The sequence below is a fragment of the Somniosus microcephalus genome, chromosome 4 (genome assembly GCF_052327205.1).
Source record: "Somniosus microcephalus isolate GS21.2 chromosome 4, FLI_Smic_1.0, whole genome shotgun sequence".
Classification (NCBI taxonomy): Eukaryota; Metazoa; Chordata; class Chondrichthyes; order Squaliformes; family Somniosidae; genus Somniosus; species Somniosus microcephalus.
Window position 1 is genome coordinate 346,886,523 of NC_140990.1, and position 12,468 is coordinate 346,898,990.

Here is a 12,468-nt window from a genome sequence, read left to right on the forward strand (position 1 = left end):
CGTAAGGGTAACGGGATAGAGTCACTGTCCCAGCGTAAGGGTAACGGGATAGAGTCACTGTCCCAGCGTAAGGGTAACGGGATAGGGTCACTGTCCCAGCGTAAGGGTAACGGGATAGAGTCACTGTCCCAGCGTAAGGGTAACGGGATAGAGTCACTGTCCCAGCGTAAGGGTAACGGGATAGAGTCACTGTCCCAGCGTAAGGGTAACGGGATAGGGTCACTGTCCCAGCGTAAGGGTAACGGGATAGGGTCACTGTCCCAGCGTAAGGGTAACGGGATAGAGTCACTGTCCCAGCGTAAGGGTAACGGGATAGAGTCACTGTCCCAGCGTAAGGGTAACGGGATAGAGTCACTGTCCCAGCGTAAGGGTAACGGGATAGAGTCACTGTCCCAGCGTAAGGGTAACGGGATAGAGTCACTGTCCCAGCGTAAGGGTAACGGGATAGAGTCACTGTCCCAGCGTAAGGGTAACGGGATAGAGTCACTGTCCCAGCGTAAGGGTAACGGGATAGGGTCACTGTCCAGCGTAAGGGTAACGGGATAGAGTCACTGTCCCAGCGTAAGGGTAACGGGATAGGGTCACTGTCCCAGCGTAAGGGTAACGGGATAGAGTCACTGTCCCAGCGTAAGGGTAACGGGATAGGGTCACTGTCCCAGCGTAAGGGTAACGGGATAGAGTCACTGTCCCAGCGTAAGGGTAACGGGATAGAGTCACTGTCCCAGCGTAAGGGTAACGGGATAGAGTCACTGTCCCAGCGTAAGGGTAACGGGATAGAGTCACTGTCCCAGCGTAAGGGTAACGGGATAGAGTCACTGTCCCAGCGTAAGGGTAACGGGATAGAGTCACTGTCCCAGCGTAAGGGTAACGGGATAGAGTCACTGTCCCAGCGTAAGGGTAACGGGATAGGGTCACTGTCCCAGCGTAAGGGTAACGGGATAGAGTCACTGTCCCAGCGTAAGGGTAACGGGATAGAGTCACTGTCCCAGCGTAAGGGTAACGGGATAGAGTCACTGTCCCAGCGTAAGGGTAACGGGATAGAGTCACTGTCCCAGCGTAAGGGTAACGGGATAGAGTCACTGTCCCAGCGTAAGGGTAACGGGATAGAGTCACTGTCCCAGCGTAAGGGTAACGGGATAGGGTCACTGTCCCAGCGTAAGGGTAACGGGATAGAGTCACTGTCCCAGCGTAAGGGTAACGGGATAGGGTCACTGTCCCAGCGTAAGGGTAACGGGATAGAGTCACTGTCCCAGCGTAAGGGTAACGGGATAGAGTCACTGTCCCAGCGTAAGGGTAACGGGATAGGGTCACTGTCCCAGCGTAAGGGTAACGGGATAGAGTCACTGTCCCAGCGTAAGGGTAACGGGATAGAGTCACTGTCCCAGCGTAAGGGTAACGGGATAGAGTCACTGTCCCAGCGTAAGGGTAACGGGATAGGGTCACTGTCCCAGCGTAAGGGTAACGGGATAGAGTCACTGTCCCAGCGTAAGGGTAACGGGATAGAGTCACTGTCCCAGCGTAAGGGTAACGGGATAGAGTCACTGTCCCAGCGTAAGGGTAACGGGATAGAGTCACTGTCCCAGCGTAAGGGTAACGGGATAGAGTCACTGTCCCAGCGTAAGGGTAACGGGATAGAGTCACTGTCCCAGCGTAAGGGTAACGGGATAGAGTCACTGTCCCAGCGTAAGGGTAACGGGATAGAGTCACTGTCCCCCAGCGTAAGGGTAACGGGATAGAGTCACTGTCCCAGCGTAAGGGTAACGGGATAGGGTCACTGTCCCAGCGTAAGGGTAACGGGATAGAGTCACTGTCCCAGCGTAAGGGTAACGGGATAGAGTCACTGTCCCAGCGTAATGGTAACGGGATAGAGTCACTGTCCCAGCGTAAGGGTAACGGGATAGGGTCACTGTCCCAGCGTAAGGGTAACGGGATAGAGTCACTGTCCCCCAGCGTAAGGGTAACGGGATAGAGTCACTGTCCCAGCGTAAGGGTAACGGGATAGAGTCACTGTCCCAGCGTAAGGGTAACGGGATAGAGTCACTGTCCCAGCGTAAGGGTAACGGGATAGAGTCACTGTCCCAGCGTAAGGGTAACGGGATAGAGTCACTGTCCCAGCGTAAGGGTAACGGGATAGGGTCACTGTCCCCCAGCGTAAGGGTAACGGGATAGAGTCACTGTCCCAGCGTAAGGGTAACGGGATAGAGTCACTGTCCCAGCGTAAGGGTAACGGGATAGGGTCACTGTCCCAGCGTAAGGGTAACGGGATAGAGTCACTGTCCCAGCGTAAGGGTAACGGGATAGGGTCACTGTCCCAGCGTAAGGGTAACGGGATAGAGTCACTGTCCCAGCGTAAGGGTAACGGGATAGGGTCACTGTCCCAGCGTAAGGGTAACGGGATAGGGTCACTGTCCCAGCGTAAGGGTAACGGGATAGAGTCACTGTCCCAGCGTAAGGGTAACGGGATAGAGTCACTGTCCCAGCGTAAGGGTAACGGGATAGAGTCACTGTCCCAGCGTAAGGGTAACGGGATAGAGTCACTGTCCCAGCGTAAGGGTAACGGGATAGGGTCACTGTCCCAGCGTAAGGGTAACGGGATAGAGTCACTGTCCCAGCGTAAGGGTAACGGGATAGAGTCACTGTCCCAGCGTAAGGGTAACGGGATAGGGTCACTGTCCCAGCGTAACTGTTGTGACGACACAGAGGCTCGGTGCCCTGCAAGATGTGCGGGCGGAGACCAAGGTATCGCCCAGACCCTGGTGTTGCAGGGCTCATTTTTCCGATGCTTGTTCCCGGGATGATTGCGTCGCTGGCAAGGCCTCCTTGATTGCACATTCTCCGTTGTCCTGAGGACATGAATAGCCCAGACCCGGTAAGACAGGCAGATTTCCTTCCCTGATACACATCAGTGAACCAGTTGGGTTTTTATGCCAATCTGACCGCTTCTTTTGAAAGAAAGTACTTGCATTGTTAGACACCGATTACACCGAGTGTACGGCACAGAAACCGGCCAATCGGCCCAACTGGTGCGTGCTCCACACCGGCCTCCTCCCACCCCTCTTCATCTCACCCCATCAGCATATCCTCCTGTTCCTTTCTCCCTCGTGTTTATCCAGCTTCTCATTAAATACATCAGTGCTGTTCGCCTCAACTACTCCTTGTGGTAGCGGATTTCACATACCATGTAACCCGTACTAACTGTAAGATTTCCAGACCATGTAACCCGTACTAACTAAGATTTCCAGACCATGTAACCCGCACTAACTAAGATTTCCATACCATGTAACCCGCACTAACTGTAAGATTTCCATACCATGTAACCCGCACTAACTGTAAGATTTCCATACCATGTAACCCGTACTAACTGTAAGATTTCCAGACCATGTAACCCGCACTAACTGTAAGATTTCCATACCATGTAACCCGTACTAACTGTAAGATTTCCATACCATGTAACCCGTACTAACTGTAAGATTTCCATACCATGTAACCCGTACTAACTGTAAGATTTCCAGACCATGTAACCCGCACTAACTGTAAGATTTCCAGACCATGTAACCCGCACTAACTGTAAGATTTCCATACCATGTAACCCGTACTAACTGTAAGATTTCCATACCATGTAACCCGCACTAACTAAGATTTCCATACCATGTAACCCGCACTAACTAAGATTTCCAGACCATGTAACCCGTACTAACTAAGATTTCCATACCATGTAACCCGTACTAACTGTAAGATTTCCAGACCATGTAACCCGTACTAACTAAGATTTCCAGACCATGTAACCCGTACTAACTGTAAGATTTCCAGACCATGTAACCCGCACTAACTAAGATTTCCAGACCATGTAACCCGCACTAACTAAGATTTCCAGACCATGTAACCCGCACTAACTAAGATTTCCATACCATGTAACCCGTACTAACTAAGATTTCCATACCATGTAACCCGTACTAACTGTAAGATTTCCAGACCATGTAACCCGCACTAACTAAGATTTCCATACCATGTAACCCGCACTAACTAAGATTTCCATACCATGTAACCCGCACTAACTAAGATTTCCATACCATGTAACCCGCACTAACTGTAAGATTTCCATACCATGTAACCCGCACTAACTAAGATTTCCATACCATGTAACCCGTACTAACTGTAAGATTTCCAGACCATGTAACCCGCACTAACTAAGATTTCCATACCATGTAACCCGCACTAACTAAGATTTCCATACCATGTAACCCGCACTAACTGTAAGATTTCCATACCATGTAACCCGCACTAACTGTAAGATTTCCATACCATGTAACCCGCACTAACTGTAAGATTTCCATACCATGTAACCCGCACTAACTGTAAGATTTCCATACCATGTAACCCGCACTAACTGTAAGATTTCCATACCATGTAACCCGCACTAACTGTAAGATTTCCATACCATGTAACCCGCACTAACTGTAAGATTTCCATACCATGTAACCCGTACTAACTGTAAGATTTCCATACCATGTAACCCGCACTAACTAAGATTTCCATACCATGTAACCCGCACTAACTGTAAGATTTCCATACCATGTAACCCGCACTAACTAAGATTTCCATACCATGTAACCTGTACTAACTGTAAGATTTCCATACCATGTAACCTGTACTAACTGTAAGATTTCCATACCATGTAACCTGTACTAACTAAGATTTCCATACCATGTAACCCGCACTAACTGTAAGATTTCCATACCATGTAACCTGTACTAACTGTAAGATTTCCATACCATGTAACCCGCACTAACTAAGATTTCCATACCATGTAACCTGTACTAACTGTAAGATTTCCATACCATGTAACCTGTACTAACTGAGTGTTCCTGTTTTTCAGGATCCGGCAGAATGTGCTGATAACCTTCATCCTGCTGATTGCCGGAGTGTTCTGGGTCCATCGGCTGGTGAAATTCATCTACAACATCTGCTGCTACTGGGAGATCCGGGCATTTTACAGGAATGCCCTGAAGATACCCATGGTACGTGACTGCCCCCTTTAGATCTGGTCATCTTCTTGCATAGTAAGAAACAACAAATCAGATCTCAATATCTAAGTCCGATATCCAGGCCACAGCTTCCGGTGTAACAGCGTGGATATCTCGGCGGCTGCCTGTGAATTTCCTCTGACGGCAGTGCTCAATGATGTGCTCCAGGGTCTGGTCAGGAGTTCCACAGTCGCATGATGGGGATGCTTTAATCTTCCATCTATGGAGAAGGTGGCAGCATCGACCATGACCGGTTCTGAGGCAGGTGATGGTTGTCCACTGTTTGCGAGGAAAGTTTGAGCCTTCAGGTTGTAGTGTGGGGCCCTCGATAAGAAACCCATTCCGTATGTCGCAGTTCTTGCAAGTATTTCGCCATCGGTCATCAAGGCTCCGGTTACTGCCTGCCTTAGCTCCGGTTCCTCACCCACCACCCGCCCCCCCCCCCCCCGGCCACACTTACTCTGGTTTTTCCTCTCTCGCCCACCCTCCCCCCCACCACCCTTTAGCTATGGTGTCTCTTCCCCCCTCCCACCAGCAGTGGGTCGCCACTCCCCGCTGCTCATGTTCCCTGGGGTTAAGGTGAGAGGCGCTGGGTGGGGAAGCCTTGTCTCTGGAGTGTGGCTTGAACCTACGACCTTGTGACTGAATTCAATAGACTCTGGAACAGTTCCCATGGATTGGAGGGTAGCTAATGTTACCCCACTATTCAAAAAAGGTGGTAGAGAGAAAACGGGGAATTATAGACCGGTAAGCCTGACATCGGTAGTGGGGAAAATGCTAGAGTCCATTATAAAAGATGTAATAGCAGAACACTTGGAAAACAGTGACAGGATCGGACAAAGTCAACATGGATTTACAAAAGGTAAATCTTGCTTGACTAATCTACTGGAATTTTTTGAGGATGTAACTGGCAGAATAGATAAGGGAGAACCAGTGGATGTGGTGTACTTGGACTTTCAGAAGGCTTTCGATAAGGTCCCGCATAAGAAATTAGTGTGTAAAGTTATGGCACATGAGATTGGGGCAAGGTACTGACTTGGATAGAGAACTGGTTGGTAGACGGGAAGCAAAGAGTTGGAATAAACGGGTCTTTTTCCGAGTGGCAGGCAGTGACTAGTGGGGTACCGCAGGGATCAGTCCTAGGACCCCAGCTATTCACAATATATATTAATGATCTAGACGAGGGAACTAGATGTAATATCTCCAAGTTTACAGATGACACAAAGCTGGGTGGGCGTGTGTGCTGTGAGGAGGATGTTGAGAAACTCCAGTATGATTTGGACAGGTTGGGTGATTGGGCAGATGCATGGCAGATGCAGTATAATGTGGATAAATGTGAGGTTATCCACTTGGTGTCAAAAACAGGAAGGCAGATTATTATCTGAACGGCAATAGATTGGGAGAAGGGGAAGTGCAACGAGACCTGGGTGTCCTTGTGCACCAGTCGCTGAAGGTAAACATGCAGGTGCAGCAGGCGGTTTAAGAAGGCAAATGGTATGTTGGCCTTCACAGCGAGAGGATTCGAGTACAGGAACAAGGATGTCTTGCTGCAGTTGTACAGGGCCTTGGTGGGACCACACCTTGAGTATTGTGTGCAGTTTTGGTCGCCTTATCTGAGGAAGGATATTCTTGTCATGGAGGGAGTGCAGCGAAGATTCACCAGACTGATACCTGGGATGGCGGGAATGACGTATGAGGAGAGATTGGGGTTGATTGGGCTTATACTCGCAGGGAGTTTAGAAGAATGAGAGGGGATCTCATTGAATCATTATGAAATTCTAACAGGACTGGACCAGACCAGATGCAGGAAGGATGTTCCCGATGGCCGGGAGTCCAGAAACCAGGGGTCACAGTCCTAAAGATAAGGGGTAAGCCCTTTGCATAGAAACATAGAAGATAGGAGCAGGAGTAGGCCATTCGGCCCTTCGAGCCTGCTCCGCCATTCAATGAGATCATGGCTGATCATCCAAATTCAGTACCCGGTCCCTGCCTTCTCCCCATATCCCTTGATCCCTTTAGTCTTAAGAAATATATCCAACTCTTTCTTGAATATACTTAATGAACTGGGCCTCCACCGCCCTCTGTGCAGAGAATTCCACAGGTTCACCACTCTCTGGGTGAAGAAATTCCTCCTCATTTCAGTCCTAAATGGCTTACCCCTTATCCTTAGACTATGACCCCTGGTTCTGGGCTCCCTGGCCATCAGAAACATCCTTCCTGCATCTAGTCTGTCCAGGCCTGACAGAATTTTATAGGTTTCGATGAGATCCCCTCTCAATCTTCTAAACTCCAGTGAGTATAAGCCCATTCGACACAATCTCTCCTCATACGTCATTCCTGCCATCCCAGGTATCAGCCTGGTGAATCTTCGCTGCACTCCTTCCATGGCAAGAACGTCCTTCCTCAGGTAAGGCGACCAAAACTGCACACAATACTCAAGATGTGGTCCCACCAAGGCCCTGTACAACTGCAGCAAGACATCCTTGTTCTTGTACTCGAACCCTCTTGCTACGAAGGCCAACATACCATTTGCCTTCTTAACCGCCTGCTGCACCTGCATGCTTACCTTCAGCGACTGGTGTACAAGGACACCCAGATCTCTTTGCACTTCCCCATCTCCCAATCTATTGCCATTCAAATAATACTCTGCCTTCCTGTTTTTGCCACCAAAGTGGATAACCTCACATTTATCCACATTATAGTGCATTTGCCATGTTTCTGCCCAATCACCCAACCTGTCCAAATCGTGCTGGAGTTTCACGACATCCTCCTCACAGCATACCCTCTTTCCTCCCCCCCCCCCCCCCCCCCCCCCAGCTTTGTGTCGTCTGTAAATTTGGAGATATTACATCCAATTCCCTCATCCAGATCATTAATATATATTGTGAACAGCTGGGGTCCTAGGACCGATCCTTGCGGTACCCCACTAGTCACTGCCTGCCACTCGGAAAACGACCCGTTTATTCCAACTCTTTGCTTTCTGTCCGCCAACCAGTTCTCTATCCAAGTCAATACCTTGCCCCCAATCCCATGTGCCTTAATTTTGCACGCTAATCTCTTATGCGGGACCTTATCGAAAGCCTTCTGAAAGTCCAAATACACCACATCCACTGGTTCTCCCTTATCTATTTTACCAGTTACATCCTCAAAAAATTCCAGTAGATTAGTCGAGCATGATTTACCTTTTGTAAATCCATGTTGACTTTGTCCGATCCAGTCACTGCTTTCCAAGTGCTCTGCTATTACATCTTTTATAATGGACTCTAGCATCTTCCCCACTACCGATGTCAGGCTTACCGGTCTATAATTCCCCGCCTTTTCTCTACCACCTTTTTTGAATAGTGGGGTAACATTAGCTACCCGCCAATCCATGGGTACTGTTCCAGAGTCTATCGAGTTCTGGAAGATGACCAGCAATGCATCTACTATTTCTAGGGCCACTTACTTAAGTACCCTGGGATGTAGATTATCAGGCCCTGGGGATTTATCGGCCTTCAGTCCCATCAATTTCCAAACACCATTTCCCTACAAATACTGATTTCTTTCAGTTCCTCCCTTTCATCAGACCCTATGTTCCCCGGCATCTCTGGGAGATTATTTGTGTCCTCCTTTGTGAAGGCAGGACCAAAATATGTATTTAGTTGGTCTACCATTTCTTTGTTCCCCATTATAAATTCCCCCGATTCTGACTGCAAGGGACCTACGCTTGACTTCACCAATCTTTTTCTCTTCACATATCTATAAAAGCTTTTACAGTCAGTTTTTATGTTCTCTGCAAGCTTACTCTCATATTCTATTTTCCCTTTCTTAATTAATCCCTTTGTCCTCCTTTGTTGACTCCTAAACTGCTCCCAATCCTCAGGATTATTGCTTTTTCTGGCCAATTTATATGTCCTCTCCTTGGATGTTATGCTATCCCTAATTTCCCTTGTTAGCCACGGTTGAATCACCTTTTTTGTTTTTTTATGACAAACAGGGATGAACAAATTCTGTAGTTTATCCATGCGGTCTTTGAATGTTTGCCATTGCCTATCCACCAATTAACCCTTTGAGTGACATTTCCCAATCAATCCTACCCAACTCGTGCCTCAGACCATAGTAGTTTCCATTATTTAAATTCAGGACCCTAGTCTCTGAGTCAACTACTTCATTCTCCATCTTAATGAAGAATTCGATCATATTATGATCACTCCGACCCAAGGGGCCTCTTACAACAAGATTGCTAATTAATCCTTTCTCGTTACATAATACCCAGTCTAAGATGGCCTGATCTCTGGTTGGTTCCTCGACATATTGGTCCAGGAAACCATCCTGTAAACATTCCAGGAATTCCTCCTCCACAGTATTGTTTCTCATTTGGTTGGCCCAATCTATATGTAGATTAAAGTCACCCATGATGACTGCTGTGCCCTTATTGCACGCTTCTTTAATTTCTCTTTTAATGTCATCCCCAACCTCCACCTTACTGTTTGGAGGTCTATAAACCACTCCCACTAACATTTTTTTCCCCTTTTGTATTTCTCAATTCTATCCATACAGATTCCACATCATCAGAGCTAATATCCTTCATTACAATTGTGTTAATCCCTTCTTTAACCAGTAATGCTACCCCACCTCCCTTTCCTTTTTGCCTATCTTTCCTGAATATCGAATACCCCTGGATGTTGAGTTCCCAGTCCTGGCCTTCCTTGAGCCACGTTTCCGTAATGCCAACCAAATCGTATTTGTTTACTTCTATTTGCGCAGCCAATTCATCCACCTTATTACAAATGCTCCTCGCATTAAGACACAAAGCCTTCAGGCTTGTTTTTTTAACGCTCTTAGACCTATTAGAATTATTATTTACTGTGGCCATGTTTGATTTAAACCATTGATTTCTCTGACTGCCACTTTTGTTTTTCTCCTTCCTATCTTTTGCTTTTATCCTTGTTTCCCTTTCCTCTGTCTCCCTGCTCAGGTTCCCAACCCCCTGCCATTTTAGCTTAAACCCTCCCCCACAGCACTAGCAAACACTCCCCCAAGTACATTGGTTCCAGCCCTGCCCAGGTGCAAACCGTCCGGTTTGAACTGGTCCCACCTCTCCCAGAACCGGTTCCAATGTCCCAGGAACTTGAATCCCTCCCCCTGGCACCATTCCTCTAGCCACGTATTCATCTGAAATATCTTTCTATTTCTACTCTGACTAGCACGTGGCACTGGTAGCAATCCTGAGATTACTACCTTTGAGGTCCTGTTTTTTAATTTATCTCCTAACTCCCTATACTCTGCTTTTAGGACCTCATCCCGCTTTTTACCTATATCGTTGGTGCCTATATGCACCACGACAACTGGCTCTTCACCCTCCCCTTCCAAGATGTTCTGGAGTCGCTCGGAGACATCCTTGACCCTTGCACCAGGGAGGCAACACACCATCCTGGAGTCTCGTTTGCGGCCGCAGAAACGCCTATCTATTCCCCTTACAATTGAATCCCCTATTACTATAGCTCTACCCCTCTTTTTCCACCCATTCTGTGCAGCAGAGCCACCCCTGGTGCCAGGAAGTTGGCTGCTGCTGCCTTCCTCTGATAAGCCATCCCCCCTAACAGTACCCAAAGTGGTATATCTGTTGGAGAGGGGGATGGCCACAGGGGACCCCTGCACTACCTGCCTGCGCCTAGTACTCTGCTTGTTGGTCACCTGTTCCTTTCTTCCTGTCCAACCTCTACCTGCGGTGTGTCCAACCCCGTAAATGTGCTATTCACGATGTCCTGAGCATCGTGAACGCTCCAGTATGTGTCCAATCGCAGCTCCAGCGCCGCAATGCGGTCTGTCAGTAGCTGCAGCTGGACGCACTTCCTGCACATGTAGTTGTCAGGGACACCGGATGTGTCCCTGAGTTCCCACATATCACAGGAGGAGCAGATCACGGGGCCCGGCTGTCCTGCCATGACTTACCCTTTAATTAATTGAATTTAAATTAAATCAATCAATGCCACTAATTACACTACAGTTAACTGGTTTACCAACAGTCCCTGCTACACCAGAGAGACCTTAGAAACTATAAACCAGTGTTAAAGTTTTAAAAAAAAGAGAAATACCAACCAAATACTCACCAACCAATCACTTACCTGCTTCCTGGTGACTTCACACTTTGATTACTTTTTACCCCTCTCCCCTGCTGTTGAACTGGTCGGGCTGCTCCTGACTCACTGCCACCGGTTTCAAACTGCTGCAGATGCTGTGTTCCCACACAGGCCCGCTCTGGTCGGGCTGCTCCTGACTCACTGCCACCGGTGTAACTGCCGCCGATGCTGTGTTCCCACACAGGCCCGCTCTGGTCGGGCTGCTCCTGACTCACTGCCACCGGTGTAACTGCCGCCGATGCTGTGTTCCCACACAGGCCCGCTCTAGTCGGGCTGCTCCTGACTCACTGCCACCGGTTTCCAACTGCTGCCGATGCTGTGTTCCCAGAAGGCCCGCTCTAGTCGGGCTGCTCCTGACTCACTGCCGCCGGTGTAACTGCCACTAATGCTGTGTTCCCACACAGGCCCGCTCTAGTCGGGCTGCTCCTGACTCACTGCCGCTGTCAGAGATGAGGAGGAATTTCTTCACCCAGAGAGTGGTGAACCTGTGGAATTCTTTGCCACACAAGGCAGTTGAGGCCAATTCATTAAATATATTCAAGAAGGAGTTGGATATATTGAGGCTAAAGGGATCAAGGGATATGGAGGGAAGGCAGGGACAGGGTTCTGAATTTGGATGATCAGCCATGATCTCATTAAATGGCGGAGCAGGCTCGAGGGGCTGAATGGCCTTCGCCTGCCCTATGTTTCTATGCCAGAGGCCTACCACTGAGCCAGCCACACAGGTAGATTTACTGGGCGCTGCGGTTCATGCAGCTTGCACCGTCCGTCTATTTTTAAAAATTCATTCTCAGGATCTGGGCGTCGCTGACAAGGCCAGCATTTATTGCCCATCCCTAGTTACCCCTTAAGAAGGTGGTGGTGAGCCGCCTTCTTGAACCGCTGCAGTCCGTGTGGTGAGGGTACTCCCACAGTGCTGTTAGGGAGGGAGTTCCAGGATTTTGACCCAGCAACGATGAAGGATCGGCGATATATTTCCAAGTCAGGATGGTGTGTGACTTGGAGGGGAACTTGGAGGTGGTGGTGTTCCCATCCGCCTGCTGCCCTTGTCCTTCTAGGTGGAAGAGGTCGCGGGTGTGGGAGGTGCTGCCGAAGAAGCCTCGGCGAGTTGCTGCAGTGTATCTTGTAGATGGTACACACTGCAGCCACGGTGCGCCGGTGGTGGAGGGAGTGAATGTTTATGGCGGGGGGAGGTGCTGGGGTGGAGCGGGGAGCCGGGGGTGGGGTGCGAGGAGCGGGGAGCCGGGGGTGGGGTGCGAGGAGCGGGGAGCCGGGGGTGGGGTGCGAGGAGCGGGGAGCCGGGGGTGGGGTGCGAGGAGCGG

At 49.2% G+C, this 12,468-nt stretch overlaps 1 protein-coding gene across 1 annotated transcript in view; it reads left to right on the forward strand.

The window, feature by feature from the left end:
• atg9a (ATG9 autophagy related 9 homolog A (S. cerevisiae)) overlaps positions 1-12,468 on the forward strand; it is an 88,293-nt gene that overhangs the window by 37,543 nt on the left and 38,282 nt on the right. Inside the window, 1 exon segment of the mRNA XM_085986997.1 lies at positions 4,877-5,018. Coding sequence (XP_085843123.1) covers positions 4,877-5,018 — 142 coding nt within the window.